The sequence below is a fragment of the Salvelinus sp. IW2-2015 genome, linkage group LG20 (genome assembly GCF_002910315.2).
Source record: "Salvelinus sp. IW2-2015 linkage group LG20, ASM291031v2, whole genome shotgun sequence".
NCBI lineage: Eukaryota > Metazoa > Chordata > Actinopteri > Salmoniformes > Salmonidae > Salvelinus > Salvelinus sp. IW2-2015.
Window position 1 is genome coordinate 24,364,254 of NC_036860.1, and position 24,925 is coordinate 24,389,178.

Here is a 24,925-nt window from a genome sequence, read left to right on the forward strand (position 1 = left end):
ACAGGATGCTCTCGATTGTGCATCTGTAAATTTGTGAGTGAGCTTTGGTGACAAGCCGAATTATCTTCAGCCCTCCTGAGTTGAAGAGGCCTGCTGCACCCGCTCTTCACAACGCTGTCTGTGTGGTGGACCAGTTCAGTTTATCCGTGATGTGTACACCGAGGAACTTAAAACTTTCACCTTCTCCACTACTGACCCGTCGATGTGAAGATAGGGGTGCTCCCTCCTCTAGCTGTTTCCTGAAGTCCACAATCATCTCCTTTGTTTTGTTGACGTTGGAGTATGAGGTTATTTTCCTGACACCACACTCCGAGGGCCCTCACCTCCTCCCTGTAGGCCGTCTCGTCGTTGTTGGTGATCAAGCCTACCACTGTAGTGTCATCCGCAAACTTGATGATTAGTTGGAGGCGTGCATGGCCACGCAGTCGTGGGTGAACAGGGATACAGGAGAGGCTCAGAAACGCACCCTTGTGGGGCCCCAGTGTGAGGATCAGCGGGTGGAGATGTTGTTACCTACCCTCACCACCTGGGCGGCCCGTCAGGAAGTCCAGGACCCAGTTGCACAGCGGGGTCGGAGACCCAGGTCTCGAGCTGATGACGGAGTATTGGAGGGACTATGGTGTTAAATGCTGAGCTGTAATCGATAGAACAGCATTCTCACATGGGTATTCCTCTTGTCCAGATGGGTTAGGGCAGTGTGCAGTGTGGTTGCGATGCTGCGTCGTCTTTGGACCTATGTTGAGTCGGTAAGCAAATTGGAGTGGGTCTAGGGTGTCGTAGTGGAGTGAGGTGGTGGATATGGTCCTTGACTAGTCTCTCAAAGCACTTCATAGATGAGCGAAGTGAGTGCTACGGCGCGGTAGTCGTTTAGCTCAGTTACCTTAGCTTTCTTGGGAACAGGAACAATGGTGGCCCTCTTGAAGCATTGTGGAACAGCAGACTGGATAAGGATGATTGAATATGTCCGTAAACACACCAGCCAGCTGGTCTGCGCATGCTCTGAGGAGGCGGCGGGATGCCGTCTGGGCCTGCAGCCTTGCGAGGGTTAACACGTTTAAATGTTTTACTCACCTCGGCTGCAGTGAAGGAGAGCCCGCAGTTTTGGTAGGGGCCGTGTCAGTGGCACTGTATTGCTCCTCAAAGCGGGCAAAAAAGTTGTTTAGCCTGTCTGGGGAGCAAGACATCCTGGTCCTCGGCGGGGCTGGTTTTCTTTTTGTAATCCGTGATTGACTGTAGACCCGGCCACATACCCTCTTGTGTCTGAGCTGTTAGTTGAATTCGACTCGATTTGTCTCTGTACTGAGACTTAGCCTGTTTGATTGCCTTGCGGAATGAGATAGCTACACTGTTTGTATTCGGTCATGCTTCCGGTCACCTTGCCCTGGTTAAAAGCAGTGGTTCGCGCTTTCAGTTTCACGGCGAATGCTGCCGTCAATCCACGGTTTCTGTGTGGAATGTTTTTTATCGTTGCTGTGGTACGACATCGTCAATGCACTTCCTAATGAACTCGCTCACCGAATCAGCATATTCGTCAATATTGTTGTTGGACGCGATGCGGAACATATTCCAATCCGCCGTGATCGAAGCAGTCTTGAAGCGTGGATTCAGATTGGTCGGACCAGCGGTTGAACAGACCTGAGCGCGGGAGCTGCTTGTTTTTTAGTTTTTGTTTTAGGCTGGAATCAACAAAATGGAGTCGTGGTAGCTTTTCCGAAAGGGGCGGGGAGGGCCTTATAAGCGTCGCGGAAAATTAGTATAACAATTGTCTAGTGTTTTCCGCAGCCCTGGTAGCACAATCGATATGCTGATAGAATTTAGGGAGTTTTGTTTTTAGATTAGCTTGTTAAAATCCCCAGCTACGATGAATGCAGCCTCAGGTGTGTGGTTTCCAGTTTACAAAGAGTCAGATAAAGTTCGTTCAGGGCCATCGATGTGTCTGCTTGGGGGGAATGTATCAGCGCTGTGATTAGTGACATTGAGGAATTCCCTTGGTAGATAATGCGGTCGACATTTGATTGTGAGGAGTTCTAGATCAGGTGAACAGAACGACTTGAGTTCTTGTGGTTGTTATGATGATCACACCACTTCTCGGTTAAATCATAAGGCATACCCCCCCGCCCCTCTTCTTACCCGAAAGATGTTTGTTTCTGTCGGCGCGATGCATGAAAAAAACCAGCTGCTGCACCTGACTCCGTTAGCGTCCCTGCAGTATAGCCATGTTTCCGTGAAGCAGAGCACGTTGCAATCCCTGATGTCTCTCTGGAATGCTACCCGTGCTCGGATTTCATCGACCTTATTGTCAAGAGACTGGACATTGGCGAGTAGTATGCTAGGGAGTGGAGCGCGATGTGCCCGTCTCCGAAGCCTGACCACGAGACCGCCACGTTTTCCCCTTTTACGGCGTCGCACAGGGTCGCCGGTTGGGATCAGATCCATTGTATTGTGTGGAAGGCAAAACTCTGGATCCGTTTCGGGAAAGTCATATTCCTGGTAGGAACGATGATGAGTTGACGTTAATCGTATATTCAGTAGTTCCTCCCGACTGTATGTAATGAAACCTAAGATTACCCGGGGTACCGATGTAAGAAATAACACGTAAAAAAACAAAATACTGCATATTTTCCAAGGAACACAAAGCGAGGCAGCCATCTCTTTTCGGCGCTTTCTCCCTCCATCTCCCAAATGCCCTCTGTATGTTACCGCTCATTTGCCCATTGTATCATCTCCCTATTCCTCGTGTCTGAAAAAGCTGATGTTTGGGAGGATAAGAACGTGGACCTGTGAAGAATGAGATAAGGGGAAACCGTCCTCATACGTCAAAGAGGCCGGAGCTAGAGTATAGTGTGACCATCTTACCTCCAGGAGCTGGGCTGCGTTTGGCCGACTCTCCGGATTCTTATCCAACGACTTTTTCAGGAAATCCTTAAACTCCTGTGACCTTAAACACACAGAATTCCGGGAACATTAATCAACGGAAGACAGAAAGGAGATAGGGTGGTGGTATTTTCACTACTCTTGACAATCTGAGGCTATAACGGAACAGACTCAGACTTTAATGGCTGTGATAGAACACAGAATGGATTAACATTGTAGTTACTCCACCATACTAATATAACTGACAGAGTGAAAAGGAAGCCTGTACAGAATAAAAAATATTCCAAGATATGCATCCTATTTGCAACAAGGTTCTAAAGTGATACTGCCCAAAAAAATGGCAAATAGCGCTTTGTATCCAGGACAAAAACTGTTTGGGGCAAATCCAATACAACATATTACAGAGTACCACTCTCCATATTTGCAAGCATAGTGGTAGCTGCGTCATGCTATGGGTGCATTTGTAATCCTTAAGGACTGGGGAGTTTTTCAGGATAAAAAAAGGGAATGGAGCTAAGCACAGGCAAAATCCTAGAGGAAAACCTGGTTCAGTCGGCTTTCCACCAGACACTGGGAGATTAATTCACCTTTCAGCAGGACAATAACCTAAAACACAAGGCCAAATATACATTATTTGCTTACCAAGAAGACAGTTAAAACTGTTACTCAGCAACATTGACTTAAGTCTGCTTGAAAATCTATGGCAAGATCTGAAAATTGTTGTCTAGCAATGATCAACAACCAATTTGATAGAGCTTGAAGAATTTTGAAAATAATAAAAAAAAAAATGGGCAAAAGTTACACAAACCAGGTGTGGAAAACTCTTGGAAACTTACCCAGAAAGACAACTGTAATAACTGTATTGGATACTTATCTAAATCAAGACCACTTGTGTACATCGTTGACAAAAAAAGACAATTAAATCAATTTTAATCCCACTGTAACAACAATATTTGACCCACTACCTGGATTCGGTCCTATGTAGTAAAATTTCAAGTCATGTTTGTTTTTTTACATTGGATAAAAGTAGAGACTAGAAAATGGTATATCGTACACTGCAGTTGAGGAACAATGGGAAAGTAATTCCGCTTTGAAAGTTGATAAACTTGTAACTCCACTTTTGAGAAAATGGCCGTTGAATGTTTTTTGGTATAGCTACTGGAGAGCTCTTCTTTGTCTACACCTATTCAGCATCGTTCACACCCTCTTAACCTTTAGCCCCAGGTAAAAATACACTATCTAGTCCTTGGCCTAGATCCTAATCTGACTTTGAACGTGTCCATATAAAGATATTGGAAACATAATAATTATAAAATATATCATCCTTACCTAGACACTGAAATAAATTCTATAACCACCCGCCAGCCACATCTAGCTACGTGGTTGGATCACTATTGTCTAGACATGTACACGTTCATGAAATACAATAGATGGCCGTAATCACCCCTAGACACACCTGGCTAACTTGATGGGTCATGTAATCATTCTCTTGCGAAGTGGAGTCTTTTGTTTAGACGTGTAGCTAGCTAAACAATGATCCACAATCCCAACCCATAGCTACAGTACAACCAAATTGGCATAGCTAGCCACCATCCACAAAATTCTTGAGTATGAATAGGTAGCTAAAGCTAACCAAATAGGTTCAATGTTAGCTAGCTAGTTAACATTAAACTATAACAAGCAATGCAAATGGCTTTCCGAGAGACAAATAATATTACTACACAGATCATACACATAACGTTAACTAGCGAGCCAGCTAGATAGCTAACGTTCGCTAGCTAGCTAACAGTATGCTTTAACTTGCAATGAAAATGATTGGCAAAATTAGAAAGATATAATATCTGAAAATGTAGCTAGACTCTTAGCCGTATACATGGATGAATGCGTCACGGCAGCGTGTCTTTTCCGTTTGGTTTGTAGCTAGCTACAGCTTGTTTGGCCCGTCACTGCGGTCAACCATGTGCAGAAAGTAACGTTTGTCCATCCCACTGATCTTTGAGGGCAGTAGCAACACTTTGTCAGTTCTCTATGGCTAACATTATAGCTTTCAAAAAAGCTGAGGTAGCAAGAATTATTTACACATACTGAGCAGCTCATGTTAGACATGGCAGACCAATCCGAACTCATCTCTTGATATGTCCAGCCCATTCATTATCCTCAGCCAGTCATGGCTAGTGGGAAGATTCCTCTCTTTTTCAGTGGCTAAACCAACTAGGCTCGGAATGTATTCGTATTTACAGATGGCATAAAAGTTTGTTATTAAGGCACATGAAGTTCACATGTTCTACAAGGCATTTCTGCCCAAAAAATGCATTTTGATTAAAAAAATACAAATAATAATAATAAAGCGTTGAAATGCCTCTCCTGTGAAGTAGTGATGTGCAACATACGCCTAGCTTCTTGAAACGGGTCATAAATGTGGAAAAAGTCAAGGGGTGTGAATACATTCTGAAGGCACTGTATTTCCTTAGAAAAATAAAGCTTTCACTAAGAATGCTCTTCCCATCTGGAGCATAGCTCTTGGCACCTAGAGTATAGCTCTTGCATCTACTGAGCGACGGAACGCACCGCCTCAAACTGATTCGAAAAGCCACAGCTCTGCACACTCAAAGTCCTATCTTCACTGGCTTTGGCCTAGGGTTTGGACCTATACATCATCACCCCCCTCTGGGTCTCACCACTTGTTGGGCTGCTCCAGGGTAGGAGGCTCAGACTTGGCTATCTTCAGCAGGACCCTCATGGGGTTGAGTTCGTGGTGCGGGGGCTCGATCTGGGCCAGCTCGATCAGGGTGATACCAAGGGACCAGATGTCAGCCTTGTAGTCATACGGAGCGTCCTTCATGGTCTCACACATCACCACCTCCGGAGCCATCCTGGAATACAATATAGCACAATAGAGGACAAATGGTTAACCTCTAAATGCTAAATCTGGTGCACATATATATACATCTTGTTTTCGACATGTTAACACACTTTTGATTCAGCTATGTTTACAGACCAAGTGAATAGTAGGCATATATACTTCAATCTGAGCTCTGGAGATACCAGAGGCCTATCCGGTGTTTGCCTACGATCAAAAGTGACATATTACATAATCTTCAGAAATATTATACTGCTTGGCTTCATTCACTGTAAAATACATAGAGTGAAATGGCATCTGTTACTCATTTATGAAGCTAGTGAACAATGTGCAACACCTGGGCAGGTTGACTGAGAGGCCATTTCAGACGATAGTCATTGCCTCGGATGAGACCTGCTCTGGTCAATAGTTAACTTCAACCCAACCATGATCGGAGGACCAGCCAGAGCACAAGGTCCAGAACCACAACAATTACATATCAGCTCTTACAAGAGCCTTGTAAAAGGTTACGATCAAGCCATAACGACTGAGCACTACTGTACGGAATGTTCTTATGATATCAAGCAGGACATACAACTGGTTCAACAAGGTGGCATGGGTAGTAGGAAGGATGTTCTTAACTTCGTCATGCAGTACCACCGTAATCCCATTAAACACTGTGCGCTCAACTGGCACCCATGGCCCCTGGTCAAAAGTAGTGCTCGTTAAAAAGGGAATAAGGGGCCATTTGGGACACACCCAGTGGCAGGCACCCATTTACATTACTCTGTTTTCATGTGTATGTACCAGTACTTACCAGTATGGTGTTCCTATGAAAGAGTCCCTTCTTTGTAGGGTTTTGGTATTTTTCGCTGACACCCCAAAATCCGCTGCAAGCACAAAGAAAAGTATTTTTTAATTGTTTTTATTTTTAAAATTCAATTTCTTGGTAGAGAGAATGATTAATGGGCCAGTGTTATAACCTGATATCTTCTTTCGGGTGAGGAATACCGTAAAACAATTAATAGCGGGGGCACTTATTTCCTTCAAAATCACTGAACACAACCGGCGCATATTCGAGACGGGCTTCCATTGGAGCCAGGCGTCTATTTCCTTCACACGCATAGCTTTTGTTCGATAAAATATTGAAAAGACTACCACATTGTTTATTGTGACCAGTATAAACATAATATCAAATCCATCGCAGAGCAGACTAGTCTTCCTATCATACACTCCCCAATGTCACATTTAAGCATCATATTTGTTTCCACACCGTAAACTGCCATGACATCATTGAGGGGAGACGCAAAGCTGACATTCAATTTACTGAACAGGCACAATATCCCAAATTTCCACAGACAAGGTGTCAGTTTCCTGTTAAACCTTGAGGAATTCTTTAGGGGCCAATGACTTTAATGAAAGAATGGGAATACCCTATAAACTAGGAGCAAAATATTAAATAACTTCACCCATCTGTGATTAAATAGATACCATGGGTCTCTCACCCGACGAACAAATCTAAAATGGTCTAAATCTGTGGAACAAAAAACTTAAAAGGAAAAACACATGACAGACTAGCTCCGTATGACACGTCAGAAGTGTGCTGTACGTGTCGGCCGTATTTGGATAACTTGTTGATAAAAGCTCTCCGTTAAGCAGCAACAGAGGTTTTTCCTGAGACCGACTGGACTGACTGAATGACTCCAGAGGCAACTCCCAGTCATTAAATCAAAGCTCTGGTGTCTGTGCTTGTGGACATATTTAAGGGCATTGAAGAGGGCCTTGTAACATGTAGGCTCCACAAAGCAGCGTTGTTGTTAGGCAAGTGGTGCTTCAACAAAATATCTGATATCAACCGTTTTGACCCAAATCCTCAGCACAAAGAACTTCAGGAATGCTGAAAATCAACAGAATACTAGCAACAAATCATATTTAGCAGATTTCTTTTTTTCTTTCTTTTTTTWAAAAATCAGAACGCCGTTTTCCCACACTTCTCACATTTTATTCTTCAGAGATGTCTCAGGGAAGGATTTCTTCTAAGTGGGTTGGTTGTGCGTTCGCAACATTCATGTAAACATTCCCACCCCGCTCTTGCTGACCAACAAGATAACTCCATAGACAATGTGACCCTTATACACTGTCCAATGAGAAATCTTTGTTGCTTATTGGAGAATTATTCAAAATCATTTTTGATTGAGGTGGATAACAGCCCTGCTGTGGAATCTAGAAAATCCAATGAGAAGAAAATTGGTTCTAGTATTCTGGAAACATGAGGTCTCAGTGTTCTAGAAGAAGAGTACATTATATGCGTAAAACATTGTGGAAGGAGAAGATAGTCTCACCTAGCTTGATGTCTCCCTCCAGGGTGAGGAGGATGTTCCCGGCCTTCAAGTCTCTGTGGATGATCTTGATGCTGTGGAGGTAGACCAGGGCCTCCAGCGTCTGTCTGCAGATCACCTGGATCTGAGGTTCCATCAGGCCCCGGTCCAGCTCTACAGACCAGAGAGAGGGGAGGACACAGGTTAGGGGAAACTGACATCACTAACGCAGTGACATCAATGGCTAAGTTTTTACCTCAACAGGAAAATGGTACAACTCAACAACTTTAACTGAGAACCAAAGTCCCTAATAAAAAGGCAAGGTGGGTCCGTTGGGACACCTGAGTATTTCCCATGAGGCAGATGGAGCTGCTGCCAGTACACGCTGTAAATCGTCTTAAATGGCTACTTACCCGAGAGCGTAAATTGGCTCTGATAAAACATTTACATGCTAAAACAGGACTTTTTCTTATTCTCTCCGTGTTTAGTTAGTTGTATTTGGGGCCAGCAACTGCTGTATGAGGGAGCTGGATTATCAAAGGATAAACAGCGCAGGGGTATTTCCCACAGTGTGTGGGTCTTGTCGGTCTGCCCCTAGTACCTTGCTACAATGGCAGACCCATTACAACGAGAAATCGCTTGGCCCCGTTCACTAATCCTATCATAATAAAGCAATATCCTTAAGAGCAACAGTGCCGTGGCAGCTACGGCCGCAGGTACGGAATGTGAAACGTCAAAAACGGGAGAGGCGGGGAGCTTAGGAAAACAATGTTCCAAGGGACAGAGCACATATTATAGAGTACACACCTATAAAGGACTACCCGGCCTACAGTAGTGCATGTCTCCTCACCTAACATGGTAGCGTCTACGGCTCCTCCGGGGCAGAACTCGATCATGATCTGTGAGGAGGAAGAGGGAAAAACAGCCAGCATTGTGATTTACAGTTTAACCTCAGGAAGTTCCAATGGAACACAAAAACTGATCCGGAAATGCAAACTACATACAAAACATCCTAACAGGGTGGAGGGATTCCATGGAATGTGAAAATACAATTTTCTACAGAACTATCAACATCACAATGTCAAAAGGTAGACGTTAGATCCTCATCGTGTTTAAAATAAAATCACAGTTAAAGTTAAAAGACTCCCAAAGAACAGGACGAGGGGTAAAGACAAAAAAAGAGGGGGGCTGAGAGGAGACAAGAGGGAAGGTCCACAGAAGAAGTGACAGGTGGTAGCCTAACTGTTTTCAACATCACTGAGATGCAGCAGAGAATAGGTCTCGTATCACCCTGGCAGAAGATTTGAACTCAAGAGAAGAGGGGGAGACAGACAGACAAGAGTTCTGGGAAGTGAGGCCTCTTAGAACCCAGTCGATCTGCCTAATAAAAAGACGGCACTTAGACATGTCAGCAGACGGGCGGACACTGCCCAGTCAACAGGAGAGAAACCAACATCTCCCTTTCTAGTTGTACACTCCAGTCTCTGACACCTGTGGCGAAAGCCTTCTCAAACACGCTGCACTGCCTCGTGTCAATGAAGGCGGAACACACCGTGGCCGTGCAGGACAGGACAGTGTGTTTAGCGATGGATGCGATGGTCACTAACTCCACAGCCTTCCATGACACATAAACCAAATACCAGCACTGCTGAGGTGAAACAGCAAGAGGGAAAAGGCCCACTGAAAACAAGTCTGAAAAATGTCCTGTCGGAGAGATTTTATCCAGCTGCCAAAAACTTAATCCTTGTTTCCTCCTCACACACACACACAGAGATACACAAGAGCACAAGTCCCTCCACACTGTACTTTCAAAGGCTACTTATGAATGAGTCATGCAAGTCAACGGGGGACTATCACAAAGCCAGAGTATAAATAAGTGTTTTAATAATATTCCACGACCCTAGAGGGTCACTGTGGTACATTAACCTACGGCCAGGAGTTCAGAGAGCCACTAAAACGTTGAAAGTGGTGTGTGTGTGCGCGTGCGTGCAATGTGTTTGGTCTTGGGCACTCAGAACGCTTGCGACAGCTCAATAGCATGCATACCTGCCCTGTGATCTCACGATTACATAATTCCCTGCTGATTGGGCAAACAGATGTACGTCTTGTTTTAACATAACATATGTACGTCTTGTTTTAACATAACAAAGTGCCCTCTCCTACCCATTCACTCATCCCTATGCTATGACACCACTGTCAAAGCATTGGCAAACCCTGCTGGACAGGGTGGAGGAGTTTCGTACTGAACAAAATGGAGGACAAAACGGTGGCTTGTTACCGTACATCTAGACACACACACACACACACACACACACACACACACAGCTGGGGATGGTGTACCAACCTTCATTCCGAGGGTGGTGCCCATGTCGTCATAGTAAAACAAGGGCCTCTTATGATATTAAAAATAGGTTTTGTGAGGTCATGTGTTAGCATAGGTTTTAACCTCAACCTGGCCTTCCAGTTTTCTAAATCCCTGCCAATCCACCCGTCAACAAATAATTCAGATGTGGATGACAAGCTATGTACTGTACATAGGATTAAGGCGGCGGCGAACACCTAAAGGCTTAGTCAGATTTACGTGTGACACCAGGTCGGTTTTTAGGGGAATTTAATGATGACTATCTATTGCTGCTAGGTCGGTAACTTTTTTTCCCCCCCCTTTGAGGGATTGTTTCCTCATGACGTGAGCAATGTCGCACTGGTGAAAGATCTGATCCAACTGGTCAGATCTACAGCCTGTATGGGCTACACATGTACGCACATACAAAAACATACACACGCTCACGCAAATATTGTACATACCGCATTCTTCCACCACCTACTCACAGCTCCGTCAGAGCCTGGTGTAGGCAGCCACAAAATACATCCGGAGTACAGCCCAATAGAGCTAGGAGGGTTGACATTCGCTGTACACAACCACCAAGTCTTTGAGAGGGCTGTGTTATCGGTTCAGTGAAAAGGACATTGAGCAATATTCCCAGATGTTCTATAGGATACGTGATAATCCATCTCCTTTTGGAGAGAAATATGTTAATTGATGACTGTTAAAAGATGTAGTTTCACTGGCTAAGCCCTTTTTGAATTCCTGCCACTGACTGCTCAGTCGGGCAAGTTAAGTTGAGCCGATACTGGCGTGTGGACCTGCAAACACTATTAGATATACAAGTAAACTGGCTGAGGCAGCACCTAGGAGACATTGACTTCAGTTTATTCAACTGTGCACCGACACCGATTTACAACCTCATTTAACAAATCTCCCGGGTATTAAATAGTGTGTCACTTGTATTTAAAATGACCACCGTGCTTTCTCCTTCATGTTCAAAAATCAGCAGTGTTATGCGTTGTGACACCTTGGAAAAGGAGTAACGTTTCAGTGACAGAACACTTCCTCAGGAGTGATTCAGAACGGTAAGATAGACAACACACTGCTCTATTGCAAGGTTGTACTGTAGGTCCACCGGGACGGTGGGAAAGAGGGGGTAAGATAAAGTGAACAAGATAACGACAGATTTACTGGACGCCGAGTGAAGCTGTGCGGGATAGACTCAACGAGGAACTGACACTGACATCGTTCACCTCCTGTTTAATGGCATCTCTATTCTGCCTCTGCTTGTTAACAGCAGAACACTGCAGCATTCCTTCACGCGGAGAGCCCACTCCTCGTCAAGACGGAGCCTCGAGGAGGGACAGACGAGGTATAAATTATACACGCACACGGATGACACTCAGACTGTGCAGCAGGTTTTTAATGTTGGCCCTGGCAGGTGAACACGATGCCCATCTGTTAACACCTGTTAATAGAGCTTTATTGGTTTACCATGGGATGATTTCCAGATGAAAGCATTACCATGGCTGGCTGGCTGCAGTCGTGCGTGTTAACGTCAGCAGTCAGTGGCAGCCCTATGTTAAAAGGCCCCCTATTTCTCACACTGTAGAGCGGGTTGTTCCAAAACTAGAACAAACAGCCGTCTCTCTCTACAGAGCAGAGTGGGTGTGCAGCGGAATTTGCCACCCCTGCTCTCCGGCTGAAAAAGGGGGGTTTGAGGCACACAGCCCAACCGCTGGTTCAGTCTGCAGCATGTCGTCAGCAGAGACATCCCTCCCAGGCAGACTGGCATGCTCCAGGGATCACACATCTTTAGTCCTCCCCTCGGCACTGGCCCTTAGCCAGGGAGAGGCTCTCCGTTTGTGGTGCCAGTGTTTGTGTGGAGGTTTTATGATCGAATGCCTCATCCACACCCAAAAATTTACGAGTTGTTATGACACTGTAGAGAAAGTGGCGAGGGATGGTCTAAACTAGAACATGCTTCTTTTCTGATGATATCCAAGTACGACAGTTCTATTTATGAGTCATCTAAACCTCCAAATATTTTTTGAAATATATTTTTTTAAAGGGTAGATCAGCTTTAATATTGCATATAGAAGCCACAATCTATCAAATGTAATTATCTGCATAATATCCAATCCCCCATTTTTGGGAAAATAATATATTTTTATACAGGTTCCTTCCTTATTATGTTCGCCTAACCCCATCATCCCTCCCCTAATTGGAGTAAACTAATGGACAACAATACTTAGGCTTCTACATACACATTTTACAGACAGTATATTAGTTCATTTTTTTGTTAATTTTAGTCCAGCTCCCCTCAACACCATCCGGTTTTGATTTCTATATATTTTTCAACTGTGATGTTTCACAAAAGTTTTGAACCTTTCTATTCTCAGTTTCTACAGATAGTAAATAAATAAAAACATTTTTGCGAAGACCATTATTGATTGACTGACTTTTCAAAATCACTCAGCAGGTGCTATTTGCAGAGCTAGCTCCAGGTAAATGTTGCAATTCTTAAGTCATTCCTGAACCTGCGACCAAAAACAAACTACATACGCGCAGTACCAAAACAAGTGAGATATATATATATCTATAGATAAGAAAAACCCTTAAATGAGCAGGTGTTCTAAAACTTTTGACAGAGTGTGTTCATTCAAGGGTTTCTTTTTTACTATTTTCTACATTGTAAAATAATCGTGACGACATCAAAACTATGAAATAACACAGATGGAATCATGTAGTAACCAAAAAAGTGTTTAAAAAAAATCTAAATATATTTTATATTTGAGATTCTTCAAAAAGCCACCCTTTGCCTTGATGACAGCTTTGCACACTATTGGCATTGTCTCAACTAGCTTCATGAGGTAGTCACCTGGAATGCATTTCAATTAACAGGTGTACCTTTTTAAAAAGTTAATTTGTGGAATTCCTTTCCTTCTTACTGCATTTGAGACCATCAGTTGTGTTGTGACAAGGTAGGGGTGGTATACAGAAGATGGCTTTTTACCAAATAGGGCTAAGTCCATATTATGGCAAGGTCAGCTCAAATAAGCAAAGAGAAATGACAGTCCATCATTACTTTTAGACATGAAGGTCAGTCAATGCGGAAAATTTCAAGAACTTTGAACCTTTCTTCAAATGCAGTTGCAAAAACCATCAAGCGCTATGATGAAACTGGCTCTCATGAGGACCGCCACAGGAAAGGAAGACCCAGAGTTACCTTTGCTGCAGAGGATAAGTTCATTTGAGTTACCAGCCTCAGCAAGTTCATAAACCACGTGCCATAGAAAATGGCACATAAAATCCTCCCATTTTGCAACCTGTACGGCACAGCTGTCAATTTTTTGGTCCTTAAATTAAACTGGTATAGTTATTTATCACAATTTTCTATAACCAGTTTTGGTGTAATGCAGGGCCAACAGACAAGTTGCTCACCTTCTCCCCCTTCCACTTGCCTTTCCATTTTTTGCAGAAAACGTAAATCTCCAATCTTAACAGTACCAAAAGTAGAAATAAAACAGTGATAAGTGGTATATGAGTGCTTGAACACGGGGCTGCACCTGACCACTCACTCTTATTAAGGAAGTTGTTGTTGTTGTAGTAAATAACATCAGATTCAAGTCTGGTTATACTGCCTATGTACACTCAATTATAGGCTTTTACTCTAGAATAGTTCTTGAGAATGCGATCAGAGAAAAAAAACTGAAACCCCACCAAGGGGACACACAGGAAATGTGTAATTTGAAAGCTGTACGTGTATTTGCACACTGACCTTTATAAAAAAATCTAGATGAGCCGACAGTCCCTGTGCAGAGGCCTTGTAGAAAAGAAAAATGTATTCCAGCTATGCCGCTGTGTTTTTAACAGATGGGAGGTGGAGCAATAGACCCGCTGCCATATCCGCGCGTGGTGCCCCCCTTGGTCTGCAAGAACAGCCCTTCACGTAATCTTTACTTCCCCCTCTATGACAATTTCAACTAAGCAACTTTATAATCACATGGCTTTTGGCGGTTGATGAGTTTATACAGCACCCATTTCCAGGTGATGGTTTCAACGGTCATAGATCGATCACATTCAGTGATGCAGTGGTAGTCAAAAAGAGAAATAAATAAATAACATGAATTATAAAATGTCAGAATCTAACTATCAATCGGAGTTCGGAATAACAGTGTTGCTACAGTCTAAACGGTGATTATTTGTTTTAATAACTTGTTGGCTTGGATGTTTGACTATTTCCCTTTTCCCCCCCCATGCATTTTGTAATTCCTAGGATAGTTTATGTCCGGGACCAGCACGATTCAAAGCTAATCAAATAAAAATGTTGGTCGCATACACATATTTAGCAGATGTTATTGTGGATCTAGCAAAATGCTTGTGTTCCTAGCCCCAACAGTGCAGAGATATCTAACAATACACACAAATCTAACAGTACAAGAATGGAATTAAGATATATATAATATTAGGATGAGCAATGTCGGAGTCCGGAGTCTGTATGATACACACGTGATGGGATGTATAAACATTATGGACAGTATGTGGATAGAATATTTAGTATATCTGTAGAATACGTAGTATATATATTTATTAAATTGAGTAAGCTGTTATAGTACCATTAAAATGGCTTCAGTCACAAAAGGTTCCTACGAATATTTGCCTCCAAAAGTTTGTGAGGGTCTTAGGGGACAAGGCAAATTTCTTCAGCCTCCTGAGGTTTTTCTGCATACGGTTTGTGTGGGTGGACCATTTCAGACTGTCAATGATGTGTACACCGAGGAACTCAAAGCTTTTCACCTTCTCCACTGAGGCCCTGTCGATGTGGATGGCAACATGCTCCCTCTGCTGTCTCCTGAAGTCTACGATCAGCTCCTTAATTTTGTTGACATTTTGTCAAAATTGAGAGGTTATATTCCTGGCTCCACTCTGCCTATTCCTGGCACCACATCCTCCCTGTAGGCTCTCTTCATATTTGGTGATCAGGCCTACCACTGTTGTGTCCTCTGCAAACTTGATGATTGAGTTGGAGGCATGTGGCCACACAGTCATGGGTGAACAGGAAGTACAGGAGGGAGCTGAGCACGCAACCTTGTGGGGCCCCCTGTGTTGAGTATCAGCGTAGTGGAGGTGTTGTTTCCTACCTTCACCACCTGGGGGCGGCCCGTCAGTTAGTCCAGGACCCAGTTGCACAAGGCGGGATTCAGACCCAGTGCCCGAGCTTAATGAGCTTGGAAGGTACTATGCTGTTGAAGGCTGAGCTGTATTCAATGAACAGCATTCTTACATAGGTATTCCTATTGACCAGATGGGATAGGGCAGAGTGCAGTGCGATTGCATCGTCTGTGGATCTATTGGGCCGGTATGCTAATTGCAGTGCGTCTAGGGTGTCAGGTAAGGTAAGGTGATATGTTCCTTAACTAGCCTCTTTAAAGCACTTCATGATGACAGAAGTGAGTGCTACGGGCAATAGTCAGTTCAGTTACCTTTGCTTTCTTAGTTACAGGAACAATGGTGGACATCTTGAAACAAGTGGGGACAGCAGACTGGGATAGGGAGAGATTGAATTGAACTCCAGCCAGCTGGTCTGCACACGCTCTGAGGATGGGAGGACGCGGCTACGGATGCTGTCTGGGCCTACAGCCTTGGGAGGGTTAACACGCTTAAAAGGTCTTACGTCGGCCACGAGAGCGGCCCGCATCAGTGGCACTGTGTTATCCTCAAAGCAGGAGAATATGATGTTTAGGTTGTCCGGGAGCAAGACGTCGCTGTCCGCAACATGGCTGGTTTTGTCTTTTGTAATCTGTGATTGTCTGGCATCCCTGCCACATACGTCTTGTGTCTGAGCCACTGAATTGCGACGCCACTGTTTCTGTACTATAGTTTTGCCTGTTTGACTGCATTACAAAGGACATAACTGGACTGTTTCTATTTCAACCATATTCCCTGTCACCTTGCTGTGGTTAAATGCAGTGGTTCGCGCTTTCAGTTTCGTGTTCAAATGCTGGCATCTAGCCAAATTTTTTGGTTTGGGTAGGTTTTAAATTATAACAGTGGGAACAATATCCCCTTTACACTTCCTTATGAACTCAGTCCCCACGTCAATGTTATTCTCAGAGGCAACCCGGAACATATCCTGGTCCGCGTGATCAAAAGAATCTTGAAGCATGGATTCCGATTGGTCAGACCAGCGTTGAATCGATCTTAGCACAGGTACTTCCTGTTTGAGTTTCCACCTATCGGAAGGAAGGAGCAGAATGGAGATGTGATCTGATTTGTAGCCATCCCAGAAGGGAGAGTAACAATGGTCGAGAGTTTTTGAAGCGCGAGTACTACAGGCAATGTGTTGATAGCGTTTCCTCAGATTTGCCTTATTAAAATAAATGCGGCCTCAGGATATGCTGTGAAAGTTTGCACAAATTCCAGTGTCGTTCCTTGAGGGCCGTCATGGTATTGGCTTGAGGGGGAATATACACGGCTGTGACGATAACCAAAGACAATTCTCTCGTGAGGTCATGCAGTCGACATTTGATTGTAAGGTATTCTAGGTTAGGTGAACAAAAGGACTTGAGTTCCTGTATGTTACCACAATCACACCATGAGTAGTTAATCATGAAATATACACTTCAGTCTTTCTTCTTCCCAGAGAGTTCTTTATTCCCATCTGCACAATGTACTGAGAACCCAGCTGGCTGTATGGACGGGGACAGTATATCTGGAGAGAGCTATGATTCTGTGAAACAGAGTATGTTGATGTCTCTCTGGAAGGAGATCCTCACTCTGAGCTTGTCTACTTTATTGTCCAGGGACTGAACATTAGCGAGTTATATACTCTGTAGTGGTGTATGGTGTGCACGCCTCCTGAGTCAGTATAAACGTCCACTCCGCCGAAGGCGTCTTTGAGCAGCCCTTAGGGATAAGTTCAATTGACTTGGGGGTATGATCAAAATAGCCAATTCGGAATGCTGGTGAGTTACCACCACTGATATCCGAAAGTTATTTCCGTCTGTATGGAATAGCGCATAAAACGTTGAGCTAAAATTGTAAGAAACACACACAAAAAAATAATACTGCAAAGTTGCTTAGGAGCTAGAAGCAGAGCTGCCATGTCTATCGGCTTCATAATAAGGTCACTTGTGTTTGTCTTGGCAGACATGGGCTGATTACAAAGTACATGCAAAACATGCCGTCTATTCAATAATAAGAAAGCAGCGGAAAGCTAAAATAAAGTATACCCTACAATAGGGAGGAACTGAAAGATCTAGCTTGAACCTCATAGTAACCTATAGGGTTCACCATCAGGTCAGACCAGAATCTATTCTGTAATGGAGGGGATTAAACCATTGAGTTGGGTAACAGAACAAATTCCACACGGCCCACTGTTGGCCCCTAAGTTCTTACCCAGAGCTTGGCATCATGGTAGAAGGCGTCCAACAGCTTGACGATGTAGCGGTGGTCACACTTGGCCAGGATATCTATCTCCACCATGTATTCCTCCAGCTCCTCCTCAGTCTTCGTTTCAATGACTTTGGCTGCAGCCAGCGCTCCAGTCTCCTTATTTTTGGCCTAGAAGACAAATTAGTCAACATTTACATAACACAAAAAATGGGGAGAAGATTGTCATGTGATGGAGGATAGAGCCATTTAGAAGCCTAGATTCAGTCAATGGGCCTTCTCAAATTGCCATAACATATATGAATTTTGAGATTCATTCTTACAGGAGTTATAATCTATTGAGACACTGGTAAAATGGCAAAAGGCGAGCACACAGGTAGTACACAAATGATTTCTGCACAAGGGGGCCGTTTCAACAGGCTATACAAGGACAGTGAATTTGATATTGGTTAATACTAATAAACATCATAGGTGGGGCCCGGCAGTGTGGCGAACTAGTGGGGGTGTTAGGAAGGAAATTAAACTTGTGATAACCACCTTGTTTAGAAAACACAGAAGTGAATTACGAATGTATGTGACTACAATTGAAAAAGGTATTGAATACGTCATGAGCCTGTCATAAATTGCCAAATGAATCCCATTTTCTGAAATGTTTTCATTACACTTCACATAGATAAAATACTGGAAACAGATGACAGTATAGATTATACTTCAAAACCATATCTTGGCTCTGCCCACTCAGTGAATTTCTCAGAGCGGCGCAAGACTTTCATGAGAAGAGAACCCAACCAAAGCCCTAGGAGAGTCAAAAACTGACAAAACACAAGAGTCTAATTAAAATGTTACTTAACCGCACTTTAAAAAACACAACAGGAAAGGAAACGCCACACCATATAAGAGCTGCGGAGGAGGAGGAACCACTGTAGCCAGCCAGCCCATCCACATTGAAAATGGCACTACACATTGGTTAAACACAAAACAGATTGTACATGTCCCCAACAGAATGATACACAAACATCAAAACAGGAGGGTGAGTCAGTGGTGAGCACATAACTAGAAGGAAAGTATGTTTTTGTGTCATAGTTATAGTTCTGAGAATGAGGGGTAAAGGTAGGGCTGGGCAATATGACCAAAATATTTATATTTTTGGACAGTATGGCAGTATTTCATGTTTTTGAATAATAAAAAAAGTTTGACATTTGCTTTGAGTAGTGATTGACCCTAGGGAGGCAACAAATAAATTGTAAGCGATTAAAAATATATATATAATTTAAAATAAAATAAAAATAAAAAAGGGGGCTTTCTCCATTCTAATTGATTGATACACCTTTCAATCCAACAGTATACAACAACTGTGCATTTTCTGTTCAACTCTACACCACATTGGCCCCCCCCCACCCCCAAAAAATGTTTTACATTTTATTTAGCAAATATTGCAATTGCAATTTGACTTGTGATTTAGATCAAAGCACTTGGGTGAACTCTTGTAATCATAGAAATAGAATGATTATTCTAATTCTATAGTTAGAATATAATGGGCACCTTGAATAAAGTGTTGTTTGACATGACAATTAATGTAAAAGCAAGGGATTGTGACAGGGTAGGAACAAAAGTGTTGGTCAATGTTTCCTCACAAACCCTATAACCTTTGGCTAGATTAAATGTTCTCTTCACTAATTCATGTAGCTAACATATTCATGTTTTGCCTATTCATCTTTTATTTGGAAGATACTGTTGCACAAACATACTGATTTAAGCCTACACCATCACTGGTATCAGGAAATTATTAGCTAGCTACCATCTCTGACTCACAGCTAACTAGCGATTAGCGGCTAACAGAATAAATGTAGACATACATATTATTGAGTGCCCGTCAACAAGCATCTGCATTGCCAAGGGCTAAAACAGAAGTCAGTTCTACTTGTCGCAGATCGCGCCGCAAGTCCTGCCTCTCCCATCTCCTCATTGGTTTATAGAAGCAGGAACCCAGGAACTCATTGGTTATACCAACGTGGGTGACTGAAAGACGAATGAGGTTGGTGGCGGTAATGCACCTAATTTAAGAAAGTTGCCAATCGCATTATAAAGTCAAGAGAAGAAAAAGCCTGGAAGGAGGAGAGATGAATAGAAACGATTCGGTTTACCGTTTTGTGTGTAGATTATTTGTCGGAGTAGAGGACCTTGTGCATTTCAGGTAAAATACAACTCAATGTTTATATCCCAGGACAAATTAGCTAGCAACAGTAAATAGGACAAATTAGCTAGCAAGTGCAAGCTAGCTAGCTAAATTGCCATAAATGTTTAATGCTTTTCGACCAATCCCCAAATTAATATAGTTGGTTCAGAGTTTGTTTTGATATTTTAACCTGCGTGTCGTGATCGCGTTTGGGTGGACAAAATGCATTTATGCACGACGTCACACGATAGCGCACGTGCGCAGCCGGTTTGGGTTCCGTATAACACGATTTACTTTTGCCACAACTTGCTAAGACAAACTAACCGTTTGCAGACAGTAAGATACAAACTAATAGTGTGATTATAGAACACTTGTTAGAAGTGTTCTATACTTCGACAGTGAAGAGGCGACTCCGGGATGCTGGCCTTTAGGCAGAGTTGCAAAGAAAAAGCCACATCTCAGACTGGCCAATAAAAATAAAAGATGGGCAAAAGAACAGACACTGGATAGAGGAACTCTGCCTAGAAGGCCAGCATCCTGGAGTCGCCTCTTCACTGTTGAGACTGGCATTTTCATTGTCAAAAGCTATATTTCTAGGGGGTTTAGGATTAAGGTAGAACTAGTGTTAGGATTAAAATTAGGTTTAGGGTTAGAGTTAATAAGGTCATGGGGTTAAGGGAAAATAGGATTTTGAAGGGTTATAAAATTGTGCCACCCCCCACCAGGTTAGTTTGGGTTTGTGCATGTGGCTTTAGCTCCTCCCAATGACCTGAGGATGTGAGGCTGCAGACTGAACAGCCTGGTGGGGTCCAGTACCTGAGGGGGCTGTGGGAAAACATATGGGTAAACACTGCAGTCAGGCATCGAGATACTAGCCTACCATAGTTACAGTCCTGAGTTTTCCTGAACACATGATCTCACCTGGAATAAGTCCAGGGCCTTTTTTAAACATTATGTTTTTCCTGGTGAGGAGAGAGAGAGACATGCTAGTGTATCTGACAATGCGTCGCTGAGCATCTGCATTTCAACACCACCGTCAGGAACCTGCTCTGCTCCCACCATCTGAGGCAACAGGGCGCCACGTTATGTTACCAGTCCCACTTTACAAGCCTCCACAACCAAGATCTCCAACTCCCCCCCTCCACACTCATTGTGCCTCACAAGGGAGCGCTGACTTCCTGGAAGGCATCAAGGCCCTGGAGACTCTCCACTGGAGGAGGGAATATGCAGAGGGAGGAGAGGTGCTGGTTGAGGATAGAGCTGTGTAAATCACACTAACCTAATTATACTAACAGAAAAAAAGATGCGGGAACCGGCTACAAAACAGGCTCACGCCACCGTGTCTCCCTCCCATGATCGTAGCGAAGAAGTACAAAGCTGAGCTCCCCAACTCAATCATCCTACTGGGGAACAAAACAACTGTTCGGTGGTTTGTTTTGCCCAACGTCTCCATGGATGTCAGGAACAACTGATTTGACACTGGCCCCTCTCCTCTGCTAGCCCGCCTGCCTGTATGTCTGTGACACACCATGAGAAACGTCTATCAATCTCTCCCTGCAACAAAAAAACAACACCAATGCTCCACGGAGGGGCAGAGGTTGAAGAAGTAAAACGAGGGATCAGCTATTGTTTCCTGCCTTTTGGGTACATGGCTGTGAGCGCACACACTGCTGCCCCCCCCCCCAAAGTAAATCATCATGCTAAAACACTTAAGGAGATAATCTGTTCAAATAGAACATGGAGGTCATAAATAAAGCCAGAGAAAGCCTGAGATCCAGTTGGAGAAGTGACTGTGCGGATTACTACACCTGGCTGTGAGAGGAGAAGAGCAGACACACTGGGTGGTGTGTCTCTGCACTCTGCTGCTGGCACAGCCTCCTGGGGCCAATTACCTCCAGGCTGAATCAATAGTGTCAGATATCAGCGTACAGTAAGCATGGGGCGGTGTGCTGAGGCGTGGGCCTGCCTGCTGGTACACTGTAGTATGCACTCTGCCAGCGCACACACAGTGCCACGCGCACACACACTGACAGGACACAGATCCCATCCCCAACCTGTCTCAAGATAATGTATGTGCTTAACATTAGCCCTGCCGTTAAGAGATCTAGAATTCTTGTTAACATCAGGCTGCCGAGTAAATCTTGACCTCCGTCTGCAGATGACAGACTTACTCATTATGACAAAAATAAGGAAAAGAAAAAAAGACATCTCCGGCATCTTTGGGCTGGGGGCACTAGGGCTGTGTGTTAGATTATTGAATGACTTGCATATCAGGTCTAGCTAATGTAGGTGTTATCTGTCAGTCGCTTGAGAATAAAGCCTCTATCAAAATAAGTGGCTATCATCCCATTCTATTTATCAGAGTAGGACTAGGCTTCTGCATGAAGTCTGCCAGAGTTCTCTATAAGCACAAAGGCATGTGTCCTATTGAAAAGAAAGAACACACATACTAATGATAACTAGTTATTTATTAGTGTTAAAAGCTACTGTTATGTTGCTGCTGCACATAGAGGATGCGTCCCAAATGCATCTATACCCTCTATAGTGCCCTACTTTTGACCAGGTCCCATAGGGCTCTGTTCAAAAGTAGTGCAATCAGAATCCCCTTTATTCGCAAGCTACATTTACACTACTATTCAAAAGTTGGGTTACTTAGAAAGGCCCTTGTTTTTGAAAGAAAAGCACTTGTGTCCATTTAAAAAAATCTAATTGATCAGAAATACAGTGTAGACATTGTTAATGTTGTAAATGACTATTGTAGCTGTAAACGGCGTATTTTTTTATGGAATATCTACATAGGCCCATTATCAGCAACCATCACTCCTGTGTTCCAATGGCACGTTGTGTTAGCTTATCCAAGTTGATCATTTTAAAAGGCTAATTGATCATTAGAGGACAAGTACATTAGAGTGTCTAGTTTGAGAAACAGACGCCTCACAAGTCCTCAACTGGCAGCTTCATTAAATAGTACGCACAAAACACCAGTCTCAATGTCAACCGTGAAGAGACGACTCCAGGATGCTGGCCTTCTAGGCAGAGTTCCTCTATCCAGTGTCTGTTCTTTTGCCCATCTTAATCTTTTATTTATATTGGCCAGTCTGAGATATGGCTTTTTCTTTGCAACTCTGCCAAGAAGGCCAGCATCCCGGAGTTGCCTTTTCACTGTTAACGTTGAGACTGGTGTTTTGCAGGTACTATTTAATGAAGCTGCCAGTTGAGGACTTGTGAGGCGTCAGTTTCTCAAACTAGACACTAATGTACTTGACCTCTTGCTCAGTTGTGCACCGGGGCCTCCCACTCCTCTTTCTATTCTGGTTAGGGCCAGTTTGCGCTGTTCTGTGAAGGGAGTAGTACACAGTGGTGTACGAGATCTTCAGTTTCTTGGCAATTTCTCACATGGAATAGCCTTCATTTCTCAGAACAAGAATAGACTGACGAGTTTCAGAAGAAAGTTCTTTGTTTGTGACCATTTTGAGCCTGTAGTTGAACCTACAAATGCTGATGCTCCAGATACTCAACTAGTCTAAAGAAGGCCAGTTTTATTGATTATTTAGTCAGTTCAACAGTTTTCAGCTGTGCTAACAATTGCAAAAGGGTTTTCTAATGATCAATTAGCCTTTTAAAATGATAGATAGTAGATATTCCCCCAAAAAAGAATCTGCCGTTTCCAGCTATAACAATCATTTACAACATTAACAATGTCTACACTGTATTTCTGATCAATTTGATGTTATTTTAAAAAACTGACAGAAAGAAAGGTGATTCTTTCAAAAACAAGGACATTTCTAAGTGACCCCAAACTTTTGAACGGTAGTGTACATACACGGAATTTGATTTGGTAAATGATGCCAAGGTAAACAGAATATAGAAGATGAACATAATATTACAGACAGTATATAGGGAATAGGGGGGCATTTGTGACAAATTTACATTTACATTTAAGTCATTTAGCAGACGCTCTTATCCAGAGCGACTTACAAATTGGAAAGTTCATACATATTCATCCTGGTCCCCCCGTGGGGAATGAACCCACAACCCTGGCGTTGCAAGCGCCATGCTCTACCAACTGAGCCACACGGGACCACAAATGTGACAAATGTGACAGATGTCACGTCCAGATGCAATCTGTGGCATACGCTGCGCTTCCTCTCAATCTTCTTCTTGAACTAATGCCAAATGTGTCTCGTCTCCACAGGATGCTTAGCTCTAGTCCCCAGAGGTCAGGAGGACAGGTCAGGGGAGATCATAGGTGGTCATACAGCTCAAAATCAGTCCCCGGGCAGACAGACATGGCAGGCAGGAAGACGGCGCCAGGGGATTGGTTAGTGTACACTAAGCCCTCTGCAAATAAGCTTTGGCTTTAGAGGGGATGATCATTAGCGTCTTCCAGGAATCTTCCAGGAGCTTTCACTGCTGGCTGTGTATGTAGACACCGATGTGCTGTTCTTTAGGCTACCTGCCTTTCCACTGGGAACATTTTATTTCTCGTCTTACATTTTGGGGCGGCAGGTAGCCTAGTGTTTAGAGCGTTGGGCCAGTAACCGAAAGGTTGCTGGATAGAATCCCCGAGCTGACAAGGTAAAAAATCTGTCATTCTGAACTGTTCCCCGGTAGGCCATCATTGTAAATAAGACTTTGTTCTTAACTGACTTGCCTAGTTAAATAAATGTTTAAAAATAGGCTGAGGATTACACACAGGGTTAAACTCTTACTGTATCTTTATTTACAGAGCGTTGTTCAACATGGCTGGGGGACGCAGCAGGGAAGTTCAAACTTTGAACCCAGAGAGGTACGGTGCTGCCGTCTTTCAGGATGTGGTAGTTTCGCTGCGAGGTATTATGAAAGGTTTCGGGCTCAAAACCCCAGTGAAGAACTCGCCACAGCACATCTCTTAAGATGGGCTCTGAACATGGAGCGGTTGAGTAAATTTGGCTGATGTTTGACTGGATAAAACATAGTACAGTACCAGTCACTCGTGTAGAAAATGTCACCCATCT

The 24,925-nt window shown here is 43.5% G+C and overlaps 1 protein-coding gene across 1 annotated transcript in view; it reads right to left on the reverse strand.

Moving 5' to 3' along the window:
• Window positions 1–24,925, reverse strand: part of LOC111981309 (serine/threonine-protein kinase 10) — a 48,623-nt gene that overhangs the window by 19,474 nt on the left and 4,224 nt on the right. Inside the window, exons 2-7 of the mRNA XM_024012526.2 lie at window positions 17,759–17,923; window positions 8,882–8,930; window positions 8,056–8,205; window positions 6,531–6,603; window positions 5,553–5,747; window positions 2,857–2,938 (exon numbers count right to left, since the gene is read on the reverse strand). Of these exons, the coding sequence (XP_023868294.1) occupies window positions 2,857–2,938; window positions 5,553–5,747; window positions 6,531–6,603; window positions 8,056–8,205; window positions 8,882–8,930; window positions 17,759–17,923 (714 nt within the window). The remainder of the gene's footprint in view (window positions 1–2,856; window positions 2,939–5,552; window positions 5,748–6,530; window positions 6,604–8,055; window positions 8,206–8,881; window positions 8,931–17,758; window positions 17,924–24,925) is intronic.